The sequence below is a fragment of the Lycium ferocissimum genome, chromosome 10 (assembly GCF_029784015.1).
Source record: "Lycium ferocissimum isolate CSIRO_LF1 chromosome 10, AGI_CSIRO_Lferr_CH_V1, whole genome shotgun sequence".
In the NCBI taxonomy this organism is placed as follows: Eukaryota; Viridiplantae; Streptophyta; class Magnoliopsida; order Solanales; family Solanaceae; genus Lycium; species Lycium ferocissimum.
In genome coordinates, this window is record NC_081351.1 from 47923221 (window position 1) to 47948029 (window position 24809).

Here is a 24809-nt window from a genome sequence, read left to right on the forward strand (position 1 = left end):
TCGACTAAATTAGATTGGTTTTGGTTTTGATCCAAAACTGACCCAAACCGAACCGTGAATACCCCTACCTACACAGGTAAAGCACAAGCAAAGCTTATCGAATGAACAAGGACCGCAATACCCTCCTGTTAGGTCTCCAGCTTGAGATTCAGTATATCAATCAATTCAAATGTTCAGCCCTCAAAATAACATAAAAAATGGCAACAGCTTTAGCAACAAGAGATGATCTGCCACAATTTGTGACGGATACCCACACTAAACATATTGACCAAATTTGCCCGACGTAGAGACAATCAAGAAAGCCGCATAAGTGAATATAACCTACAGAAAAATGAGCTAATCCAACCAGTAGTTCAGCCATAAAACAAGCAAGCCATTGAAAAAAAAAAAAAAAAATCTAGAACATGTATCACTAAGGCCAGAATAAGTACTAGTGAAGCTGTTAAAGGAGGCAGGAACAACAGCAATGATAGAAATAGTACAGAATTGACAATATAAAACTCATTCCATTATGGCTGTGTTTTTGCTGCAGTAATTTTGGGATTAATCAAACTACCCAATTAGCACAGAAACATTAGTTCTTAGCTTTCCAAATTAGTCAATAACTTAAAGAGAGATAACTCAATGAGTTGTGCTAAGTTCCGTTTTTTATCTTTGCAAGGTTGACTACGATCTATTACTACCACTAGAACAATCAGATTTAAGACCAAATCCATTATACTAGAACACCAGCAGCAATATAAGAGTATAGGATGGAGGTAAGGCCACCTCTTAAGAAGAATGTCTCAGTAGATGAACAGCAAATGCATATACAACAACATACCAGTTAAATCCCACAATGTGGGGTCTGGGGAGGGTAAAGTGTACGCAAACCTTATCCCTACCTTGGAAGTTAGGGAGGCTATTTCCGAAAGACCCTCGACTCAAGAGAAAACATGACGAAAAAAGGCCAGACAAGGACAAGCTGTTCAAACCAGTATGAAAATAAAACTAATGAAAGCGAAAAAAATCATGATAAAGCAGTTTGAAAGAAAAGAACAGTAGCTACTACAGATAAATAAGATAATCGAAGTACAAGAAACAACAGATAGTAGTATGGATCAAAGGAGCAATAGAAAACTAAGAATACGAGATGTGCGAATGCTAAAATAACAATACAAGTAAATGACGGAAATAATATTGGTCCAAGGGAAGGTACTACTAGTCCTACTACTAGCCTTCTACCCTAATCCTAGACCGCCACACCTTCTTATATAGGGTCATGTCCTCGGCAAACTGAAGACTAGTCATATCCTGCCTGATCACCTCTCCCCAATACGTCTTCGGCCTACCTCTACCTCTCTTCCAGCCCTCCATCGCTAGCCTCTCACATCTCCTCACCGGCGCATCCGTGCCTCTCCTCTGGACATGTTCGAACCATCTCAGTTTCGCCTCGCGCATCTTTTCCGCCACGGAGGCCACCCCTACCTTGTCCCGAATCTCTTCATTTCTGACCATATCTCTCCTAGAACAGCAAATGCATATAAAATAACACATTCAATGGTTTCATTTCTTGATGAGACATAACCTATTACTACCATCATCCAGTCATCCACCCTCTAGCTGACACGTTCCCACCCCTACTTTCCCCGCCCCGAAATTTTCTTTTTAAAAACCATGAACACTACACTCCTTAGTTTCTTCCTATGAAAATTTTGCAAACTACAGATCTCCTTATAAATAGAATCAGGAATTTTGAAACAATAAATAGCACAAACAGGTATAGCAACCGGCAATAATTTAAGCAAGATTTCCTTACCCCCAGCAAACATTTTTCTTTCCAACCTTTTTGCTTCGATAAAAGTCAGCCATTAATATGAGTTAGCTTTAGAGCATTCAAGAAAATTCCCGATTGAGCAATTAGGTGTATCTTCAGTTCTCCAAGATGTTTTTACTGAAGAACACATCAGGCTTCTCTAAATTAACAAATTAACAAATTAACCAGAGTAACATTAATATGCAAGAAAAATCTGGAGGAAATTTTTTTTATAGCAAAACCTAAGAGATATTACATGCCTCTAGAAAAATTAAGGAGTCATTAGGAAACAGGAAGCGGGACAACACTTGAAGAGCAAATTATGATGCCATTGTAAACCATCAACCGGGGGCCTTCTTTATTTTGCACAGCACATGACAATACGCTATTAGGAAAATCATTTTTATCAGGGGTGGTGGTGGAAGGACTAACTCATTTACTACAGAAAAAAAGAAATTTTGATCAAGTTGGTGTCACATTGTCAAATTCAGTAATTTGAATTCTCAGAATGCAACATCTTATTTGAAGAACATGAACATGCACCAACCATATCTGGGTTTTATTGCAATAAGCCTCAGATCCAGCTGCTCCAAAGAAATTCCAAAATGTATCATAATCCCTCCTTTTATTGAATCAGTAAAATGTACAATCAATTATCATACTTCAATTTCAACATCTCAAGTATCTAATAAAGCACAAAAGCTCATGCTGGAAGTACATACACAGCTTCTTTTTCTTAAAAAACAAATAGCACATACACAGTAGAGCTCGATTAAGGAGTAACTCTTCTTCCATACAGAAATGCATACCTTGTCTCAGATCAAATTATTTTACCTTCATAAACTTTTTTTGCAAATAGAACAACTGATAACAATACCAGAAAAGCTCCTTTTCTTGAGAGCATAAACTCGGTCCAGGTCAAAGGCCTTGTAATCTGAGTTAACACTTTCTGGAATTGTTCATTTAACGCCTCAAGTGAGCTAGTGTTATCAATCACAATATCTGCCTTTGACCTCTTAAGATCCAGAGACATCTGTGCATTTATCCTGCTTTTGGCATCCTCCTCCATTGATCCATCTCTCGTCATGAGCCGCTGCAGCTGTGTCTCAGGATCAACCCAAACAACAACAATGGGTTTAGTAAACTTATCCATCTTGGCCTCAAACAAAAGAGGAACATCAAGAACAATTATGGAGCAACCCTTCATCCACAGCTTCAAAACTTCCATTAAAATCCCACGTGAGATAAATGGTGCTAGCAATCTACACAGACACAATTCCGAGTTCAAACCCTTACATTGGAACAAAAATCTTTAATGTGATACTGCTCAACTCTTGGCAATCTGAAAAAAACTAGGCCAAAATGTAATTTAGAGTAAAGCAATAAATAAGTTAGTAGCCTCCCACATCCGGCTCCTTATCTTGTATCTTAAGAAGCCAAGATCTTTTTCAGTGTCAACTTCAGCAGAATAGAAAACTAATGCTATATTGCCATTGGATTGACCCCGAAGGCTACAATGTACTCAATAAAATACTGAAAATGGCATACCAATCTCCAGAAGCAGCAGTAGTTTGCCAATGTTAAATCAATAATTTTAAGTGGCCAATGTATTGATCATTAGAAGGGAAGCCTTGGAGTAACTAGTGATGTTGCTGCCATGTGATCAGGAGGTCAAGGGTTCAAGCCGTGGAAACAGCCTCTTGCAGAAATGCAGGGTAAGGCTATGTACAATAGACTCTTGTGGTCCGGCCCTTCCCTGGACCGCACATATCGGGAGCTTAGTGCACCGGGCTGCGCCCCTTTAATGTATTGATCATTACTGCCGTAAGACAACGATATAGCCGCATTTAAACTTCAAGCATAACATCCCACAAAATTGAAAAATTTCTATATTTGCTGTTGGAATTGTACTTTCAATCAATAATCAAATAAACCTCAGTCCCATAATAATTTGAGGTTGGCTACTTGCTCGGTATCCGTTCCGCTTTATTTAGGCTACCTCATTCCACCGCTCAATAACTTGTCTTTCTTTAAGCCTAACTAGAGTTTTATAAAATTGGAGCTTCTCTAAATCCTCATGTCTCTTTAAACTAACATTCAAATCTCTATCTAAATAGAAAAGACTACAGTAAACACAAGACTTAATGTAAATGAACCAAAAACATTATGTCCTAGTCCTAAAAAGTAATATTGCCTATAAAACTGGAGCTTCTCTAAATCTCACATGTCTATCTAAACTGACATAAAAAATTCTATCTAAAAAGAAAAGACTACGCTAAACACAAGACTTAGTATAAATGTAACAAGAACAACTATGCCTTAATCCTTCATTTTTCAAAGAGCTACTAAACTGCCAATCCCAAGGAGATGGTTAGCTTTTACTGATCAAAGTAAACAAATATCATGGGTAATAGCTGATTTAAACATTTTCTCTTAATGTTTTAAAATATAACAGTTAGATAGCTCTAGTTACTTGTGGTTTCCATGTCTCTGAGTTCTTCCCTAATGTCACTCCAATAATTTTTTTTTTTTTTTTTTTTGAAACTAAAAAAATCTATGTCACTCCAATACTATTGTTGATGAGGATTCTCAAGTTCCGGGCGCGGAAGCAAGATGTCTCATTTGTGTGGAAAGAGAAACTAAGTTCTCGAGGAAGCTCCAAAATCACCACAGCTAAAGCAAACTAGAATCAGCTATGCGATGAAGTTTTCTAGATACACAAGTTTTCTTCAAGTTTTGATTGTTTAAAGGAGCTATCCTAAATCCTTTGTTTTAGTGTTACACCGCGAAAATAAGAAAAATAAGAGGGAAGTCTAGTTTCTGTTTCTTTGGATTGGACAATAAGTATCCAATTGAAATAGTAAATTCAGGACTAATCATATGCCAGCCTATTTTACTTTTATCATCACATTCGGAGTAAAAGTTGAACGTATAAATTAAATAGCAATAAACCAGAGTGGCTCAGTTGGTTGAACATGGAGCTTCCATAATGGAGGTCTCAGGTTCGAAATCCCCTGCTTACATCAGCCAGGGGATTTGCCTTCTGGGTCGAGCTTGTCGCACGGGGCATGCCTAGCACAGGTTATCTCTTCTGTGTGGTTTGCGGGCAATTACGCAGGAGCGAGGTTTACCTGTGCTCATCCGAAGGGTAGCGGTTGCGGGTTCCCTTGCCATCACCAAAAAAAAAAAAAAAAAAGAAGTAGAAATTTACTCAGCAACTATTTTATATTTTCATAACAAACTTTTACCTATTAAGAAGCTGACGTTTTCCCGGATCAGAGAATACTATTTGACCTAGCTTTGCGCGATCAACTTCTCCATTTTCCAGTAAGACGTCCTCACCAAATGCAGCCACAACCTTTTTCCAACCACCAGTTCCTTTCTTCAAAACGTCCTACATTGTTTCATATTTTTGCAAGTAAAGAGCTTTATTATCCAAGAATTTACAAAATGTAGCGCACTGGAGATACAAAACTCAAGTGCAACATTTTAAGACTCTTTACATTTGATAATAAACTAAGTAGAATGGGAAAAGCAAGAGGAAAAAGTAGTTACACGAGCTACAATGTCAGCATCGACAACGGGAATACCATGATCCTTGAAAAGGTTAGAGACGGTGCTCTTCCCCGAAGCAATTCCTCCTGTCAGTCCAACTATCCTCATTCTAATTTCGAGAACAGACAAGTAACGAGGAACAACTCGAGCTGCTCCAATTCAGTCTCTTCCTCCACCACACTCACGACTTCTTGATTCGAGGAAATCTTCAATGTCAATTTGAACCTGAACAATAAGTTGGAGGTTCATTGCCAACAAATAAATAAAACACATTGCACCCTAAATTTATCAAGTAGTATAAAATTACAAATCCATTTAGTGAGGGTAGTAACATTTTCAAGATAAAAAAGACAAATATGAACATGAAATTTAAATTGGTGAAGAGCACCAAAACATAAAGAGAAAACTCAATCATCCAATAAAGATTGATTTCCATCCATCCACCAACCCATAAATTCTTAGAGATACACTCTCTCTGGTCCACTTCCTTGCTAAAAACAGATGGTCCAAAATAGTTTCATTTTAGAAAACCAAGATATAATGAACTAATAGTTTCCATTTTTACCTTAACTCAATAATGTGGATAGAGATTAATGTGGTGAAAAAAGAAAAAGCAGTATCAAATTGAGATCAAAGCATAAATAAGGATATTTAGTCAAATTACTCTTTTAATTAATTGAGCAAATGAAAACTAAAAATTGACAGAGAACAAAAAGAAACAGTAGGAAAAAAACAAATAAATTGGTAGAGATTGAAAAAGAACATTCACAGAAAGTTTTTTGTTAATTGAGAACCCTAATACGCAGACCTTGATGCGAGTTGATCTTTGGAATGGTTGTACCTGGGGCAATCAATGCAGTACACAATTGTTGGAGAGTTAGATCTTCGAGGGAGGACACAAGTTTCATTAATTACATTCAGACACCTTTAAGTTTAGAGATTTATGCATTTTAACCACAAATTCTTTTTGTAATATATGGTAGCGTTTTTTAACCCAGTATTCTATTGGTGTAACCATTTTAGAATTATCAATGAAACTAGTGGATTTTACCCGCGCTTCGCGCGGTCGGAGAAGTCTCTAAATATTGTTGATTAGTCCATGTTTTAACTTTCATAAAAGGAAATTTCTTTAATAATCAAACATATCCATGACTCCATAAAATATACATAAAAAATATCGGCGAAAACCTTAAATGAAATGCTCTGAAAGACTTGAATCTGAGAATAAAACTTTTTAAAAATGGATTGACACCTCACCAACCAAGGTAGAAGCAGCACCAGCAGCAACACTGGAAACACTAAAGGCTTGATATGATAGTAGATTATGAATTCGGCTGGGTAACTTTTCAGTCTCTTATTTAATTTTTTTTTTAAAAAGGTATATTTTCCACCTTTTTACTATTACATGTTTTACTGAAAACAAATATCAGCTTTTTATGTTAAACTCTTTCGGTTGTGATGTACCATGGTGTTCATACCTAAGAAGCAATTAGGAGATGAGAGGTCAAATTTAAGAAGTCTTACGAAACTCATGCCCTTTGCACACACTTTAGATTCCCTCCACATAAAGCAACAACCAACTTCAGGGGAAGAATATCATATGCTTCAAATATAAACTATAGGAAAATATAAAAGTTAGTATCTACACAATTATCACTTTAGCTTCAGGAGATTATTGCTTTAATATAGAATAACTAAAAGGGACCCATCCGCTAAATACGATACCTCCTCATAGAGATTTTGGTACAGAAGAACACTTGCTAACATCAATACACCAATAAATCTAGTATAGTTTGACACAAACCTGTCCGAGAGAGAAAGAGAGGGACCTCCTTGAATAAATTCACTTACGACAATATTATTATGAATAATACTAACATCGATCTCTTAATGGATCATTGCATGAACACTTAACTGCCTCAAGCACACTACTCTCATATTTTCACGGACTCTGGTACAAAGTATTGAACATTAAGTTATATGGAGACAATATCAATAAGCGTAAGAAATAAGTATAACTATTTATTTGATGAAGCCAATATTGTAACAGAGGACAATGGTTGAAAACTATATCTTTGATGAAGCCAATTTTGTAACAGAGGACAATGGTTGAACTATATCCGTTAAAATGCGTGTGCTAGAAAGAAAGCTAAGGCTGCTGGATAAGGTGCAACTATATATTCGATGTAATGAAGTACTATCTTTATCTTGGGGATTCTCCTAGCATCATCTGTGCTTCTTACTTCTCAGCATGTAATGCTTGTACCTCTGTTCATATTCAATTAACAACATTATTTATCGTGGACTTCCCGAAATAAAGACATTTCGACATGTACCTATGAGCTCTTTGCTTATTCGCTTGAACTTGAGATTCTGAGAATTACAAAAAAGAAACTCATGAATAATGCTCAACGTTTTGATAGAATATGCAATTCAAAAAGATGGTACTTAAAACTGTATGGAGAGAGAAAGGATTATAACTAACCGAAGAACTTATCCATGACTAACACCAGAATTAGAGGGTCATAATGGACATGATTGTTTATTTTAACTCTCACAACTCTTTATTGTCTTTCTTGACTACAGTAACAAATAAACAATCAGGGAAAGGAAACACGAACCAAACAATGAGCAAAAAAAGAACAACAAAAAAAGAAGGAAAAAAGAAGATAAATGAGTCTCTTGGTTTTTGGAAGTGCCTCATCACCTAAGCTATAGCCCACTTTATATAAATATATAGATTGGGCCTATTTAAGGAGATTCCCAATCCATACTTCATAAAGAAAGCAAAAATATGGCTAAATAATTCGGCATTTAAAAACAATCCTTCATAACTAAAATCTCTTCATGATTCTTCCATGAACGATCATAATGGGCAAATTGTATAAGACAGTTGAAAAAACTACATTAACAACGGAAAGCTTTTAAACTATCAATGTTATCAGTTAAATTTGTATCCTTACTCGGTTGAAAGTGAAAGCCAAAACATAAGATATATTACATGTAGGTTCATCTTAATGAAATGACTCCTCTGTATTATCATACTTAAGAAACAATAATACTATAAATAGCAATTAAGAGAAATAAAAGGTAGGAAACATATATCGTACTGTAGTAATGAAAAAGGCTTTGAGAAATCATAAGGAACACTGGTTTGAGAAATTGCAAATAAACTTACAAATGGTAAGGAAGAAAGAAAGAACAACTATGAATGATAAGTCATCCAGCTTTTGTCTACTTTAAACGAAAGAGCAAATAAAAAGAAGATTATAAGAAAAGTTATTGATTTGTTCATTATTTACTGTCATATTAAGCCTTTAATGCTGAAGTTGCTATTCCTGGTGCTTCTTCAACCTTAGGCTAGTATGGCCTTCTCGTCCTTAACAGGAGCAGAAGCAGGCACCGGTGTCGTGTACAGTGTGGGTGGGTCTCAACTTTTGTTTCTACCAATGTTTCCTATTCCTTCACTGTTTCACAACTCTCAATCTCTCATCTTCCTAATAAAGCCTCAAAACTAAGCCTGACGTATTCTCTGTATCAATCAGTCCGCACAGATCACTATACTTTTAGTAGTTTAATTGCACCATGAAAACAAACTTCAATTAACCCCTGAAACAAAATTACTTTTGTCTAATCCAAATTCCTTTTGTCAACTAATAGGAAGTTTCTGGCATACATCAGTCGAACAAAACAAATTTCAATCTAATTCCATTTCCTTCCTGGATAACATGCTATATAAGTTTAATTTATCATTCACATCAATATCTAAGTCCCATAGTAGAGGCATTGAGCCACATCTGATGAACCACAAATAAAAGGAATCCCACCAGAATTATCCAATACGATATAAAGAGCCAAAAAGATACAATTGTAGCAACAAAAAGATTGCGCCACAAAATAAATAATCAAAGTTTGTAGGATTTAAGAAGTTTATGTGAAAGAATGTGTTGGAAAAGGGGAAAACCAATACGATAGGAAGGGAAACAGAAGGAAGGTTTGTAGTTTGTACCTTATTTGAGAATACATGAATTAACAAATGGATCTTCCTCAATCCTCACCGCTAAACTTCTCTTCAAGTTTTTTTATTTTTTTTGACAAGTCGTGTTTGGTTGAAGCGGCATGTGAGGCCGAAGGCTTTGGCTTATTGGGTGGTTTTTAAGAAGTGACTCTTGAGATTCTATGCTAAAGCACCGAATCGCTGGGATTTTTCTTCTTTTTTTTTTTTCCCTGACGTTTTTTTTAGTCGTATGAAGTAGAAATTGGAAAAAAAAAGGAGAAAATAGATAAATATAAATGCTCATTGGGAGCGCCATTTTATATATATATATATATGATATTCCATAGCTTTCTTTAGTGTAATTCTATCTTAACTTAATTCTTAGCTAGATTTTTTCTCAATTTCATTCTTGCATCAAATCCAATATATACTGGTTTGAAGATTTTAAAAGAAGAAGACTCTAATAAAGATAATCATGTTGTAAAGTATAATTTAAGGTTCAAATTATTTGTCTTACTTTCTTCTTTAGTTTGTTTAAAAAAGAATATCTATTTCTCTTTTTGATCATTCTTTAATTTCAATTTTTCATATGACATATTTATCACAAGATTAAAGGATATTTTTATATATTCTACATATAATTAGTTTAAGATCACAATATTCAAAAGTCTTTTTTATTTTTTTAAACTCCGTATTAAGTCAAAACCAGATAAATAAATTGGAACCGTATTTCTTATTTTCGTCTTCATAAATTTTTTTTTCCCTCTTCATTAGAGCATGCATGAGTAGTTCTTTTGACATAGGGAATCCAACAATACCAAGTTACTGGGGGCACTTGGCCAAAAGGCCATTTTGGAAACTTATTTATGCAAAAGGCCATAAGTGTTCAGAAATTGGTGCTTTAGACACCATTTATGACGTCAGCACGTCAGAAAACTGTTGTGTCAAATTTCAACCCCAAAGTTTTTAAAACTACACTTTGGCACTCAACCCTCAACATTTTAATTACCCAAAAAAAAAAAATCCCTCCAAAAGCTCCCTATTCCAGATCCCGTTTCCGGCCAAAATTCTGACATTTCATCGGAAAATCAGTCGCCAACGACTGATTTGGGAATACAGATTCTCTTTTGTATTCAATCAGCCATTGTTGTAACTAGTAAGAGCTTTATCCCTGCCTCTTTTCGTTCTAAATCTGGTGTTGTTCGTCGCCAGTCATAGACCACAATTATCGACCAGTCATCGACGAGTCATAGACCATAGTCATAGTCTATTATAGAATTATTATGGCGTCGATTGCAGAATATATTATAGTAGGTGGTGATTACATGGGTAAATGGGAAGAGACCCCCAAAATGTTGGAATCGGATTTCTTATAGCAAGGTGATAGTTCCGATTGCCGTGCATCGCAATGGTACGTTCAACAACTTGGTTACGAGCGTAATCGAAAGCGGGGAGCTAAATTGTGACCCCAAGACTTGCGTATTTGTTATATGATTAATGCTCTTCCCGTGAGGGGAAAAATACATCCTTCATTCATACGAATGATAGACAGGTGGGATTGTATATGCTTGATAGTGCTCCTGATGGTTCTAGGCCTGTTTTAAGAATAAATGTTGTTGAGTGTTCCCAAAAAGCTTCTACTTCAGCTGCACCACCCACACCGCTACCATAGCCGCCAGTCGATGACAATTCAATACAACATTAGGGCATGGGTGATCATTTAATGGATGCGGATGATTCTGACAATGATGACGAAAAGTGTGATGGAGGCGACGAGGGTGATGGGCAGCTAAGTGGTTCACAAAGCAACCACAAATTCAATGATGGAACCGGTTTCTACCGCCGGCAAACATTCGAGAACAAGGAGTATTTAAAGGTTTTGTTGAAGCAAGCTGCAATAAAGACCCCGTTCTATTTTAAACCGAAGAAGAGCAATAACAAATATTATAAGGTGGAATGCACAAATATTATATGCTTGGACAATTATAAACCAACCAGTAATAAACTAAATTAATTTATAATAACTCAAAGTCCAAAAATATTATAGACGACATTGGTCGATGCTAAACTTGAGAAATAAAGTCGACTTTTGGAATGAGAAGCCTACTGAATTTGCACTATTCTAACGGGAAAAAAAAAATTAAAACAAATTAAACCCCAAACCCCAAATACCAAATTGCACAAATCTTAAACCGACGATTGTCAATAGCTAATAGTCATCATTTAGGCTTGACTTCACGCATCGTCAACAATCATCCATCTCTCTCTCTCTCTCTCTCTCTCTATATATATATATATATATATATATATATATATATATATATATATATAGAGAGAGAGAGAGAGAGAGAGAGAGAGAGAGAGACTAAGGTCAGTATTTGTCTAAAAAGGTCAAAAAATAAATTAAATAAATTAAATAAAAAGACTTGATCCTATTTAAACATTATAATAACACTTTAATACATCATATATGAGTCCTCATCCATTAGACACATGATCTAAAGAGTTTTAGGACACCTAATGGTCCTTAAATCACTAATATTAGCCTAAAGGCGAAAAATAAATAAAATAAAATAAATAAAAAAGACTTGATACTATTTAAACATTATAATAACACTTTAATAATCATATAAGAGTCTCCATCCATTAGACACATGATCCAAAGAATTTTAGGATTCCTAATGGTTCTTAAATCACTAATATTTGTTTTCAAAGCCAAAAATAAATAAAATAAAAAGACTTGATCCTATTTAACATTATAATAACACTTCAATACATCATATAACAGTCCCCATCCATTAGACACACGATCCAAAGAGTTTTAGGGTACCTAATGGTCCTTAAATCACTAATATTAGTCTAAAAAAGCCAAAAATAAAATAAATAAATAAAATAATATAAATAAAAAGAGTTGATACTATTGAAACATTATAATAACACTTTAATGCATCACATGAGAGTCCCCATCCATTAAACACATGATCCAAAGAGTTTAATCACAAGTAATGATGTCCTTAGAATAATGTTGTGCTTTGAGAACAATAACTTATTGTCAGACTAATTGGATAATAGTGATATGATTACAATTACTTGTGCTTAAAATCTTTGGATCGTGTGTCTAATGGATGGGGACTCTCGTATAATGTATTAAAGTGTTATCATAATGTTTAAATAGTATCAAATCTTTTTTATTTATTTTTGGCTTTTTAGATTAATATTAGTGATTTAAGGACCATTAGGTCTCCTAAAACTCTTTGGATCATGTGTATAATGAATGGGGACTCTCATATGATGTATTAAAGTGTTATTATAATGTTTGAACAAGATCAAGTCTTTTTATTTATTTTTGTCCTTTTTAAACTGATATTAGTGATTTAAGGACCATTAGGTTTCCTAAACCTCTTCGGATCATGTGCCTAATGGATGGAGACTCTCATATGATGTATTAAAGTGTTATTATAATGTTTAAATAGTATCAAGTCTTTTTTTTTTTTTTGGCTTTTTTTAGATTTGGGGTTACGGTGTTCATTTTTTTTTTGTCTATTAGACGTGCAAATTTAGCAGGCTTCTCCTTCCAATAGTCACCTTTATTCCCATGATTTATAATCAATGTTAAAGGTCCATCATAGATCGTGTCAATGAGATATTATAGATCATAGCCGTTTATCATCAGTTAAGTCTATTAATAGACCTACCACACTTAGCTTTATTTCGACAGTTAGAAAACAAATGCAAATATAAAAAAGGGCATAAATAAAACATAACACAAGAAATATGAACAACAACCATACATTTCATTTCATTGCAATATGAAAGCCCAAAAGCTTCCATCATCAACTTTCACCAATGAAAGCTTTGCAAAATACTTACAATAAAATGACACAAGTGGCATCGGTTAAGTGAAACGTCACCCAATGGCTAAATTTGATCAGTTTGATAGACGCGAAAACTGCAAAATTAAGAAAGGTACTCATTACGCTGCTCAGTTCCCCATGATGAGGCTTTTAATTGAGGAATATAAAACTCCAAAAGGAAGACTAATATCCTAACGATGAAATATCATAGACCAACTAAACGGTATATTATAAATACACTTAGAGTCCATGATAAACTGATACAAAGTTGATTAATATTGAACTTGCATTCAGTTTTGTAAGTAATACAATAAAAATACATTAAAATTAGGAATGTAAATGTTTGTATACTTCTCTGGCACTTGCCATTCTGACTCTGGAGGGACTACATAACTAGTTTCAGCAAATGCAAGAATGTAAGATTGAACTTTATACATAGGCGAAGAATACTCGTAGATGTTTGAACCATAATCAACACTGTACTTCAATCTCAATGCTGCCATCGCGTGAGCGCACAGTAGTTTCACTAGGTCATACTCTCACAAGAACATGTTTTGTTCAGTAGATTGACTTTGGCAATTGGTCCACTGCCGACTACGGCGAACTCATCTATTATTGGCAAACAAAGAGTCTCCCTCATTCATTTTTTCCCTTATCGTCTTTTCAGCCGACGGCACAAATAAATTGATTGAATCGTTGATATCTGCATGCCTCTGCCTGAAAATTTCAGCAAACCTCCTAGAAATGGAAGTGAATAAGACAGTCACCGATCTATATACAAACAATAGAGTGACATTGATCAACCATGATATAAAAACAAGAATAATCGATCAAAAGTCTAGTAATAGACCATAATTCATTTGCAAAAATAAAAAACAAACGACGGAAGATCGAAACAAGCAAAATAAGTATAGATAACACATAAGCAAAAACAGAAAAAGAATGATCGAAACAAATAGCTAAACTTCCAAAATTTTGAATAAAAATCAGAATATTATGAACACGATGAGTAGGAAAAAGTTAACAACTTTCAGGACAATATGGAGCTCAAAATACTCTGACAGAGTTGCAACATTGTTGAACCACGTAATACGAATAATCGACCAAAAGTCTATTAATAGGCCATTATTTACAGAGCAAAAACACTAAATCAAAGATCGAAACGAGCAAAATAAGTATAAATAACACACATTTCAATGAAAAAACATGCAAAATTTTAAAGGTTTTGAAAAAAAAAAAGAAGAGCTTTATGAACACTTTATGAACAAAAGGTTTTTTTCAAGAACGGAAAAAAAAAATTAACATTTTCAGGGCAATATGGAGCTCAAAATGCTCAGATAGAGAAGCAAAATTAAAGAAAATACCTGGGGAAGACGATGGAATAATATCAAAGCTCGGATGAGAGGAAGAGTAGCTTGGAAGCTTAAGAGTTTTTTAATTTAGAAAAGTGAAAGGGAGTGAGGAGAGAGAGTGGGTCTTTGTATATTTTAAAAGAAATCAGATGGACTAAAGTGTAGAAGTTAAAAGTCCCAATCTTTTTAAAATTGTAAAACTGACCCCATTTTGCTTTTTCTAAACCCTAGCAACAAAAATTAAATAAAAAAGAAAATGAGTGGCCACAGTGCAAATCAAAACTTAGAAGTGATCTTTTTCACAAATCTTCTCAAGTTACTATGTGGCTTTTTGTCTTGAATATACAAACTTGCCACTTTTTATCTAAGGGTGGAGTTGGAAAAAACTAATTAATTTATTTCTTAGTTTTCTAAAGTGATGCTTATTATGGAAAAAATTTATTGGTTAAGGTGACACTTATTGAGACGGAAGGAATATTGGTTATAGTTTAGATAAGGAATAAAAAATACTCTCTCCATTTCATAATAATTGATTTTTTTAGCTCATGCACATTCTTTAAGAAACTATTTACTTGTAAAAAATTATAAGTATTTTTACTAACTTACCCCTAATTAATGCTTAGAAAAAGAAAAGTTATTTAATAATTTTTAATTATAAATAAGGATAAGTTTGGAAGAATATGATTAAATTTTTTTTAAAATTCTAAAGTGTCACTTATTTTGAAACAAAATGAATGCGTAAAAGATCAGTTAATATGAATACAGGGAGAAATGCATTTTGACGCGAAGTTCTGGCAGAATGTGAAATGAAATAAAAGTTCTTTTGACTTGCCGACCTTTTCTTCAAAAAAGTGTGAGGAAATTGCCTTGCAAGTTCTTATAAGACTAATGTGTACGCCTATAAGTAGTCATTTGGTACAAAAGTAGCCTGAACTTTTTTAGATCAAACCCTTCACCCATGGCTAATATGTGTTCATCACGTTATGAAGTTTTCTTAAATTTTAGGGGCATAGACGTTCGCAAAACTTTTTTAGATCATCTCTATAAAGCATTATCTGATGCTGGAATTAATGCGTTTAGAGATGATGATGAACTTCCAAGAGGTGAGGACATTTCACCGAGTTTACTGGAAGCAATTGAAGAGTCGAGGATTTCTCTTGTTGTTTTCTCCAAGAGTTATGCCTCATCTAAATGGTGTCTCAATGAGCTGGTCAAAATTCTTGAATGTAAAAAAAACCTTGGCCAGGTCATTTATCCTATTTTTTTTGATGTTGATCCTACTGAAGTACGTCACCAAACTGGGAAAATTGGTGATTCCATGAATCAAATTCGAGTCCAGAACAGTTGAGGAAGTGGAGAGCAGCACTTGCTGAGGTTGCAAGTTTATCCGGATTCCATCTTCCAAATTTTTTCAGCGGGTAATAGTGCTTGCCATCTGTATTTATTTCTCTAAGAAAGATATCTATTCCCAATTTTCATGAAGCATTGGTCAGTGTTTGACATTTCCTTTTCATTTGCATTTGTGTTTACTGTTCTGAATACATATTTGCTAGTTTCTTTTTTTAATGTAAAAATTCAGTTCTCCAAATTAATTCGATCTTTTCTGCAATAGATCTCATCCATTGCTGCAAAATAATTAGCTCATTTCTGCAATCGATGTCATTCTTTTCACTATTTTTACTTGATGGTATTATTCAACCTCTAGTCTATGTTGTATTACGGTGATTTATTGATAGATGGTTGCTCAGTAGTGTTCGGGAAATGATAGCAGTAAATCTGTTGCACTAAGGGGTGTCCTACTGATCAATGATGCAGGAAATGCATAAGATTTCAGATACACCTATTAAAAAAACTACTTAATAGCACTGATCATAAAAGTTATTTGATGAAATTACCCTTTATTTCTCCTCAAGACTTCTTAGATCTGTTCTTAGAATAAGGGTGAATTTGAAAAAAAGATAAACTTAATTGCCTGTAGTTACCTAAAGAACCACTTATTTTGGATTGAGGGGAATAAGTGATTTCTTTTTACCTGCCTAAAACTTAGTAGGCAAAATTAATTAATACATGTGCTGGTGAGGTAGGTATTCAGTGGATTAATTGAGGTGAGCGAGTTGACACAAATATTATCATTGTCAGCAGGGGAAAAAAAATACTCTTTCAATTTCATTTTGTATGACACTCTTTTTTTTCTTAGAAGGGATGCGATCTATCTGTATTTGGAAATTATTAAATTTTACCTAATAACAGATCTTATAATCATAAAACTATTACCCTCTCTGTTCCAATTTATGTGGCACAGTTGAAATTTCGAGATTCAAATTTCTAAACTTTGACCATGAATTTAGACATAGAAGCTTTGAGTTTTTCGAAATAAAATTCATATATTTGGAAGCTACGTAAAAAATATTATAAATCACAATAATTAATAACTTAAAATATTTAAAAGACATATAAAGAAATTCAATTAAAAAAAAGACTTGATTGACTCTTGAAATTCCAGCCGTACATATATTGGGATGGAGGCAGAAGTATGTCATATTTAAGTAATATCCCAAAGACATTCCGTGTAGGATTATACTTTAGGTGTTATGCGAAATTTGATGACGACATAAACCAATTAGCTTGTTGATCTAAGAAAAACTCAAAAAAAGGTAAAGGAAATTTGGGCCATCCGTATTGGTTGACGTATTTCTGGAATATTCCTCTCTTTTATTTATTAATTTTTATGTCCTCCTTTTTGAAAAGCTAAGAGAATAACAATATTTTTTCCTTGCATTCCTATAGAATTTTATTACTTGATCTCGTTTAATTTCTTACAGAATACCTTTTTTTCCTCCCTTACAAAATACTACTACTTAAATTATAGACATATTTATTTACTTGTATTTTTCTTTTCTGCAGTCATGAAGCAAAGTTCATCGAGATGATTATCCAGGAGGTATTGGGTAAATTAAACCACAGATATATGGATGTCGCAAGGCATCCAGTAGGAATTAGTTCTCGTGTCAGCGAACTTATAAATAAGATGTCATGGACAGTGTCAACCGATGCCCAATATGTTGGAATCTGGGGCATGGGAGGTGTTGGTAAAACTACCTTAGCAAAAACCATCTTCAATGAATGTTATCAAAATTTTGAAGGTAGCACCTTTCTTTCTGATGTTGGATCACAAGTTTCAAAGGGGGATAGCGGAATGGTTGCTTTGCAAGAGAAGCTTCTCAAGGGTACTCTCAGGAAAAATATTGAAGTCAGCTGTGTCGATCATGGAATACAATTGATTAAACAAAGGCTTCAATCAAAAAGAGTTCTCATTGTCCTCGATGACGTCGATCATGTTGGACAAATAAACTCATTAGCGGGAGGGAGGCAATGGTTTGGTCCTGGAAGTAGAATTATCATTACCACTAGGGACCAACACTTGCTGAATTTTTCTAAAGGTGATGTAAAATACGAGGTCAAGGTTATGACCGAAAGTGAAAGTCTACAGCTTTTCAATATGCATGCTTTTGAAAATCATTACCATCGGGAAGACTTTGTGGAGCTCTCTGAAAGTGTGGTAACGTATACACAAGGGCTTCCATTAGCACTTACAGTTTTAGGATCCTCTTTAAATGGAAGAAGCAAGGGAGAGTGGAGAAGTGCCATTGAGAAATTGAAGCAAATCCCTGATGATTCGATACTAGAGAAACTGAGAATAAGCTATGATGGGCTCCCTGATCACACAATCAAGAATCTATTCCTCAGTATCGCATGTTTCTTGGAAGGATGGGACAAGGAAGATGTTTCTAAAGTCCTTAGCAGTTGCTATTTCTTCCCTGAAATAGGACTTAATGTATTGATCGATAAGTGTTTAGTAACAATAAATGAACCTAATCGACTGAGCTTGCAAAATCTGATTGGAGACATGGGAAGAGAAATTGTTCGTAGAGAATCCAAAGATCCAGCTGAGCGTAGCAGATTGTGGCTTCCCGAAGATATTCATGATGTGCTTACTGGACACAAGGTAACGATTCATTCTACTTTAACGCCTGAAATATACTTTCCCAAGATTAGAAAAGAAGGTCTTCTTAAAATTCCCAAACACTAACTTAATAAGCAGCTTACCAATGGAAAGTTGCTTCATTTTATGGCTAATCAATGTGGCACCCATAACTCGGTTTCTTGCATCTTCAGAAGTCTTTATTCATATTAAAGTTTCTTCTTCTAAGGATTACAAATATCTGAAAAACAGTTGAAAGCCAGAGAGAAGTGTATTATGGGAGTCCCCTTCTACAATATTGAAAATTTTAACCTCATCATTATAAGGCATCCTATGTGCTTTATTCAATTTTAGAGACATTCCTTATGTATTGAAAGAGCAAATGGACTTTTTCGTTCAAAGATTTGCACCTTTGAAGTGACCAGTTTTCATTTCACCTCCAGGAAAATTCTGCTAAAACCTTTTTGGAAAACAATAACAACAATAGGAACAACAGCAACACTGCCAAAAATTAATTAAACAAAGTATAAACCACAACTTTCTTTTTTTGGTTACACATATCCCCCTCTCTGCGTTTAACACAAGGAAGGATCTATTGTAAGAGCAGCATGTGCTACCACACTTCTACCTTTGGTTCAGCATACAGACACACACACACACACACACACTCTCGTGTCACTTGGCCCGTGCTAAGCCCGGGCCCCAAACTGACATTAAAAATTCAATTTGTAGATATTTTTTAATTTTTTTTTGCTCTTGGTTCTGTATTCTTGTAACATCAGTTTGACATTTTCGAATGACTTCTAAAATATTAAAGTATAAAAACGTATGTTAAAGGAAAACATATTTCTTAGTTTATGTATTAGATTTTTTTAGGGAAAAAATCAATAATTGAAATGTCTTCTAATTTAATTTTTTGAGATTAAGTCCCTGATGATCCAAATTGAGCTTTTCATATGTTAAATTAATTTCGTTTGAGTTCTTTGAATTGAACTCATATTGGCTAACTTATTTTTTACCAAAAAATATTTTGCAAAATACCGAATAATTAATATGTTATATGATTTAGGACAAACTTGTTAAGTTTAATATGAAAAAATTATTACTCCTAAATTATATAAAATATATTATCCCATTTTTTTACAAAATATTTTAATAGTAAAAAATATACTTCTTGCAATTGTCTAGTATTATTACTGTAGTTCGATCATTATATTTCTTTAAATACAATGTTTATCAAACATTTTTAGACTTATAGTTCCTCTTTTAATATAGTAATTTATTAGATAATTTTATGTTAAAAAAGCGCGCACGTAAAATTTGATTAATTAACTACCATACTTCGGAATTCATTTTTCGATTGAGACGGAAGGGCTATTATTTACATTTTTGATAAATTTTAAAAGTATTTAACAATAATATATTTTAACAAGTTTAATAATATTTTCAGATAAAAAACTCAAATGCGTGTGAGTATGCTTTGTGGGGGCCACTATAACATTTTCCATGACATCATCTTTTTAAGTGGCATAAAAAAACTCTAAAAGTTCTTGAAATTTATCAAAATGTGTGACAATTTATTAAGTCATAAAATTTCAAGTAGGGATTAAAAGGATAAAAAATTCATGTGAGGACTACAAAAAATGAGAATCCTCCCTTATATATATTAGTAATATAAGCAAAATATTTGTCTTAGACGTACAAATATTAAATTTACATAGTATTTTAGAAGCTCTGCATGCATTGTAATTTCATGATTGGCCCTATACCTGATGCGGGTCCCAATCCTTGTAGAGTAGTTTTTGCTTATTATTCTTCCTATTTTCCTTTTTGTTTCTTTTTTTAGTCTTTTCCTCAAGGAATTTTATCATTGGGCGTGAGAAGCCCATAAACATAGCCAATGCAATTTTAAGCTTTGAATTGAGCCATTAGCTAATGAGGTGCTTCACTTTTGTTTGATTATGTAAAAGAATTAATAGTTCGACCCCTCCAACTTAGTCACATGAGCTCTCTATTCTAAATCTAGATCAATTTATTTCGAACACATGATCCTGTATGTCTTGATGGAACTGATTATTTCTCATCATGAACCCAGGGAGGGGAAAAAGTTGAGGCATTGAAGCTAGAACAACCAGTGTTTAAGGACATACGTGTGAGTACAAAAGCATTTTCAAAAATGAAGAACCTAAGACTCCTCCAGATTGATCATCTTAATCTTCGAGGAAGCTTCAAGGACATGTTTAAGGAGCTTAGAGTGTTAAAATGGAATCATTGCCCTTTGGAATACTTTCCATCAGTTTTGCAGTTGGACAAACTTGTTATTTTGGATGTGAAACACAGCAGCCTCAAAGTGTCCCCTAGTACAAAGGTCTGATGTTCTACAACTTTACTCCTTGATTTTAAGCAATTACATATGCTATTCCAGAGTTAATACATTGCTTCATTTGTTTCAGCACTTAAGGCGTTTGGAGATATTGGATCTGAGCTACTGTGAGAGCCTAACGAGAACTTCAGACTTCACTGGATCACTGATGCTTAAGAAACTATTGTTTAGAGGTTGTTCGAGTTTGTCTGAGGTGCATTCATCAATTGGATATTTGGAGGTTCTTGTGGATTTAGATTTCACAGGGTGTAAGAATATTTGGGGACTACCAGAAAGCATCTGCAAGCTGAAATCGCTTGAGAAGCTATATCTGAGTGATTGTACAAATCTACAACAATTGCCTGCTGACGTGGGGAATCTGAAGTGCTTGTCGGCACTTTATGCAATGAGAACAGCTATTACACAACTACCAGTGTCTTGTGGACTTCTGAAGAATCTTCAACTCTTGGAAGTGGGAAATAGCTGCAAACTTTTACAACCTAAATCTCGTCTTTCTATCATTTCATCCTTTCTAGTATCGAAAGATCATGATAGTCTTCCGTCTTCTATTACAAATTTACCGTATTTGGAAGTTCTAAAAGTTCCTTTCTTCAATCTGTACCAAAGAGATATTCCCAATCGTCTTGACCGATTATTCTCACTGAAAGTCCTAGATTTAAGTGGAAATAACTTTGACAGCCTACCCTTCACTCTTTGTGACCTATCCAAGTTAAAAACCCTTAGCCTCTATGGATGCCCGAATCTCCTTATGCTCCCAAATCTTCCTTGTAACCTAGAAGCACTATTCACAAGGAATTGCATGTCACTAGAAAGGCTTCCAGATTTGGCAAGCGCAAACAGATTGCAACAGTTGGATTTCCATGATTGCAGGAAATTGGTTGAGATTCGGGGCCTTGAGAAACTTAAATACTTGAAGTATATGAATGCAATAGGTTGTATTCTCACAAAAAATCCTCTAGCTGAAGGCTTCTTCAAGGTTGGTTGCTCTGTCACTGGTATAAATCAAACACTATTGTTCCCTTGTACATTTCTCTATGTAATGCCTTTTCTCTTATCCATGTTTAGGCAAATTCTGCACCTGAAGGCGTAAATGTTTTTCTTCACTGCAATGAGATTCCTAGTTGGTTTAGCTATCAGGTTGTAGGATCTTCAATATCTTTGATTGTTCCACAATATGTGGAACAAGAATTCCTTGGCATGGTTGTTTGGGCTATTTGTGAACCTCAAGGAGAACATTTTGTTGGAACCCCCATTGCTATAATCACTGACCAGACAAATGGGATTGAATATCCTCTTTTTGGTGTAGATGCTGTAGATATTTCACTACGGTATGAGAGTTATGCGTGGGTGAGCTATATGCCAAAACGACATTTCAAACGCCCAATAAAAGGCGGTGAGAAAATGATGGTTTCTATCAAAGAGCGTCATTCATCAGAGGAAGGTTTAGCAAAGAAGTTTGGGGTTCATCTTTTGTTTGCAACGAGCCCAAAAGGAAAGTCATTTCCTTTTAGCAGATTGTGACAGAGATGATGGAATTGAGGCCTTGCTTTTGGTTCAGGTTTAATATTTTTCCAACTTTTCTTGGGATGCTGGGGTTTTAACAAAAATCCAACCAGAGAACAATTGTTGTGTGTATGAACTCTGTAAGGCTTCCCTACTTCATTCTGATTATATGTGGAACTTCTAGTTTTTTACGGTGGATATTGTGGTAGCAGTTGAATGATAGGTTCTTTTAAAATTAAATGTTTAAAATGTCTAGTTTTTTAAGATATATTATTTATGCAATACATAAAGAGTTAATGCCTAAAATCTCCTCTAAATTATGCACGTTTTATTAGTGTAATATTTAAACTATGAGTTGTTATTACCCCTGAACTATAACATTTCCCATCTAAAACCACCTTGTATTGTTGTTATCCTCAGAGCTATAACATTTCCTATCTATAAAACCCCTGCAGTGCCAAATGGCATGGAGAATGACTGAACTCTTCTTGTAGTGCGTAGGACCTATGCCGTAGGCCAAAAGGGTGGCTCAAAAGAATTACTTAACTTAGGGAATAGAATAGGGGAATCTAAATATACAACTATGTTATATACGATCTAGAGTGATAGCAAAAAAATTACGATGATATTAAAGAGTAAGGGGAAAAAGATCTAAAAAAAAGATCTGTTTCCTAAAATTACCCTTTCCTTCACTTAATATCATACTTTGTCTCAATGAATATGTGGCATTTTACAGTTCATCTTTTAAAATGTATTATTATTATTATTATTTGCTATTTTTTCTTTTTCAGGACCCTTTCAGTATGTTTATTGGTGTGGAGATTGAATAGTGGGACCAATTAATATGAGAGTCCTTTTACCGAAGAAGTGTGGGGCAAAATGTACTCTACTTTTCTTCCCCTTTCAATAAAAACTGGAAATCCACATTTTGCTTCACAGATTTTCTTAAGATGAGATTTCAAAGTACTTATTTTTGTACTCTATTTATATGATGAATTGACTAATGTGGAGATTGAGAAAAGAAGGCTGAATCTAGTACTCTAATACACTATTTCCTCTCCATTTTCGCCATGGTCAGTTGTCTCTATTGCAGCACTCCGCTCTCATTTTCTCGATGTTTCTCTTACTCTCAGATCTAAAGTTATAGTAACTTGCAGTTGTTAGAGATTCAAAATGATAAGAAAAAAAATATTTGAGTAAGAAAGCTTATGTCACTCTATAAAGAGTATCTAAGCCATTGTTTTTGAGATACATGTTGGAGTAATAAAATACATTGAGGAAAAAAGAGGACCTTATAGTAATAGATATACTTCGTGAAATACCAACCATTGAACGTGAAAGGATATATCCTAGTAATTGTTTGTCTCTTTAGTAAATCTTTTTTGGGTTAATTTTCAACTGAGTATCTTATTCATTTAAGTCAGAGATTGTGATTTAAATGTGCTATTGAGGTTTGACTTGAATGTGAAAATTAAGTTAGTTATTGAATTTTTGGTGATGATGTGTGCTGTTGTGTTTTGATTTCTTTTAATTGAGTTAGCTATGGGTTATGGGCTTCATTAGTGTTAATATTTTGTTCAGTTGCTTTTGGTGTGTTAACTGTTTTTGCTTTGAAATTCTCATCTTATTTGGTAGTATGAGGTGTTTTTCCAGATAAGATGAAGACAGTAATTCAGTTTAAAAATTTATTAGATATACATTATGTTCCTGTAGCTCTGAAACATTCTTGTTTGATTATTTATGTAGATGGAGTCTGGAGATCATGAATAGATATATTTAGAAGGCTTTATCCTAATTTTGTGGTTTGAGGGAAGAATGTCCAAGGGATTGCAGAATGTATTGCTTGTGAAAGGTCTCTTCCTCAAATTTCTTAAGAAATAATTAGACATTTTTGTACCTATTGCAAATTTGGAAAGTTGTTGTTTCCAACGAGGTTAGGTTTCATCGGCGTTTAAGTTTAAGCTTTAGGTATTCATGTTGAACTGATCATAGAGAGGTTGATACTATTGATGGTGATTGAAATTTTCCAAATCTTATTGGCCATGAAACTAGTATGCTAATGGATAATAGTACTCAAAATATTCGAGTGCATGACACGGTTATAGATGCTCTTGGATTGAAATCTGTGTTCACTCCCATCGAAGTGTTGGTAGGCCTCAAAATGAAGAGGCAAATCATTTTCATGATCTGTTAGAGAATGCTAGTAGTCCACTTTGGAAAGGATCAAGTCATTCTGATTAGTTGTCCATTGCAGTTAGATTAATAAGCATTAAGTCGGATTTGAATGCTGCTCAGGCTTACATGGACATTATGATTGAGGCTTATGAGAGGTTAATTCCATTTGAGAGATAGGCTATCCGACTGACTCTTGTTATAAGGCAAAGATAT

General features: G+C 34.3%; 1 protein-coding gene and 1 pseudogene across 1 annotated transcript in view; one reads left to right on the forward strand and one right to left on the reverse strand.

Annotated features, from left to right (window-relative positions):
- Positions 1–2383: 2383 nt before the first annotated feature.
- The window catches only part of LOC132034144 (dephospho-CoA kinase), a 103155-nt gene continuing 80729 nt past the window's right edge, over positions 2384–24809 (reverse strand). The window contains exons 2-4 of the mRNA XM_059424409.1: positions 5351–5575; positions 5044–5189; positions 2384–3057 (exon numbers count right to left, since the gene is read on the reverse strand). Of these exons, the coding sequence (XP_059280392.1) occupies positions 2616–3057; positions 5044–5189; positions 5351–5458 (696 nt within the window). The 5' untranslated portion in view covers positions 5459–5575 and the 3' untranslated portion in view covers positions 2384–2615. The remainder of the gene's footprint in view (positions 3058–5043; positions 5190–5350; positions 5576–24809) is intronic.
- LOC132034135 (disease resistance protein RUN1-like) lies at positions 15411–23472 on the forward strand (annotated as a pseudogene).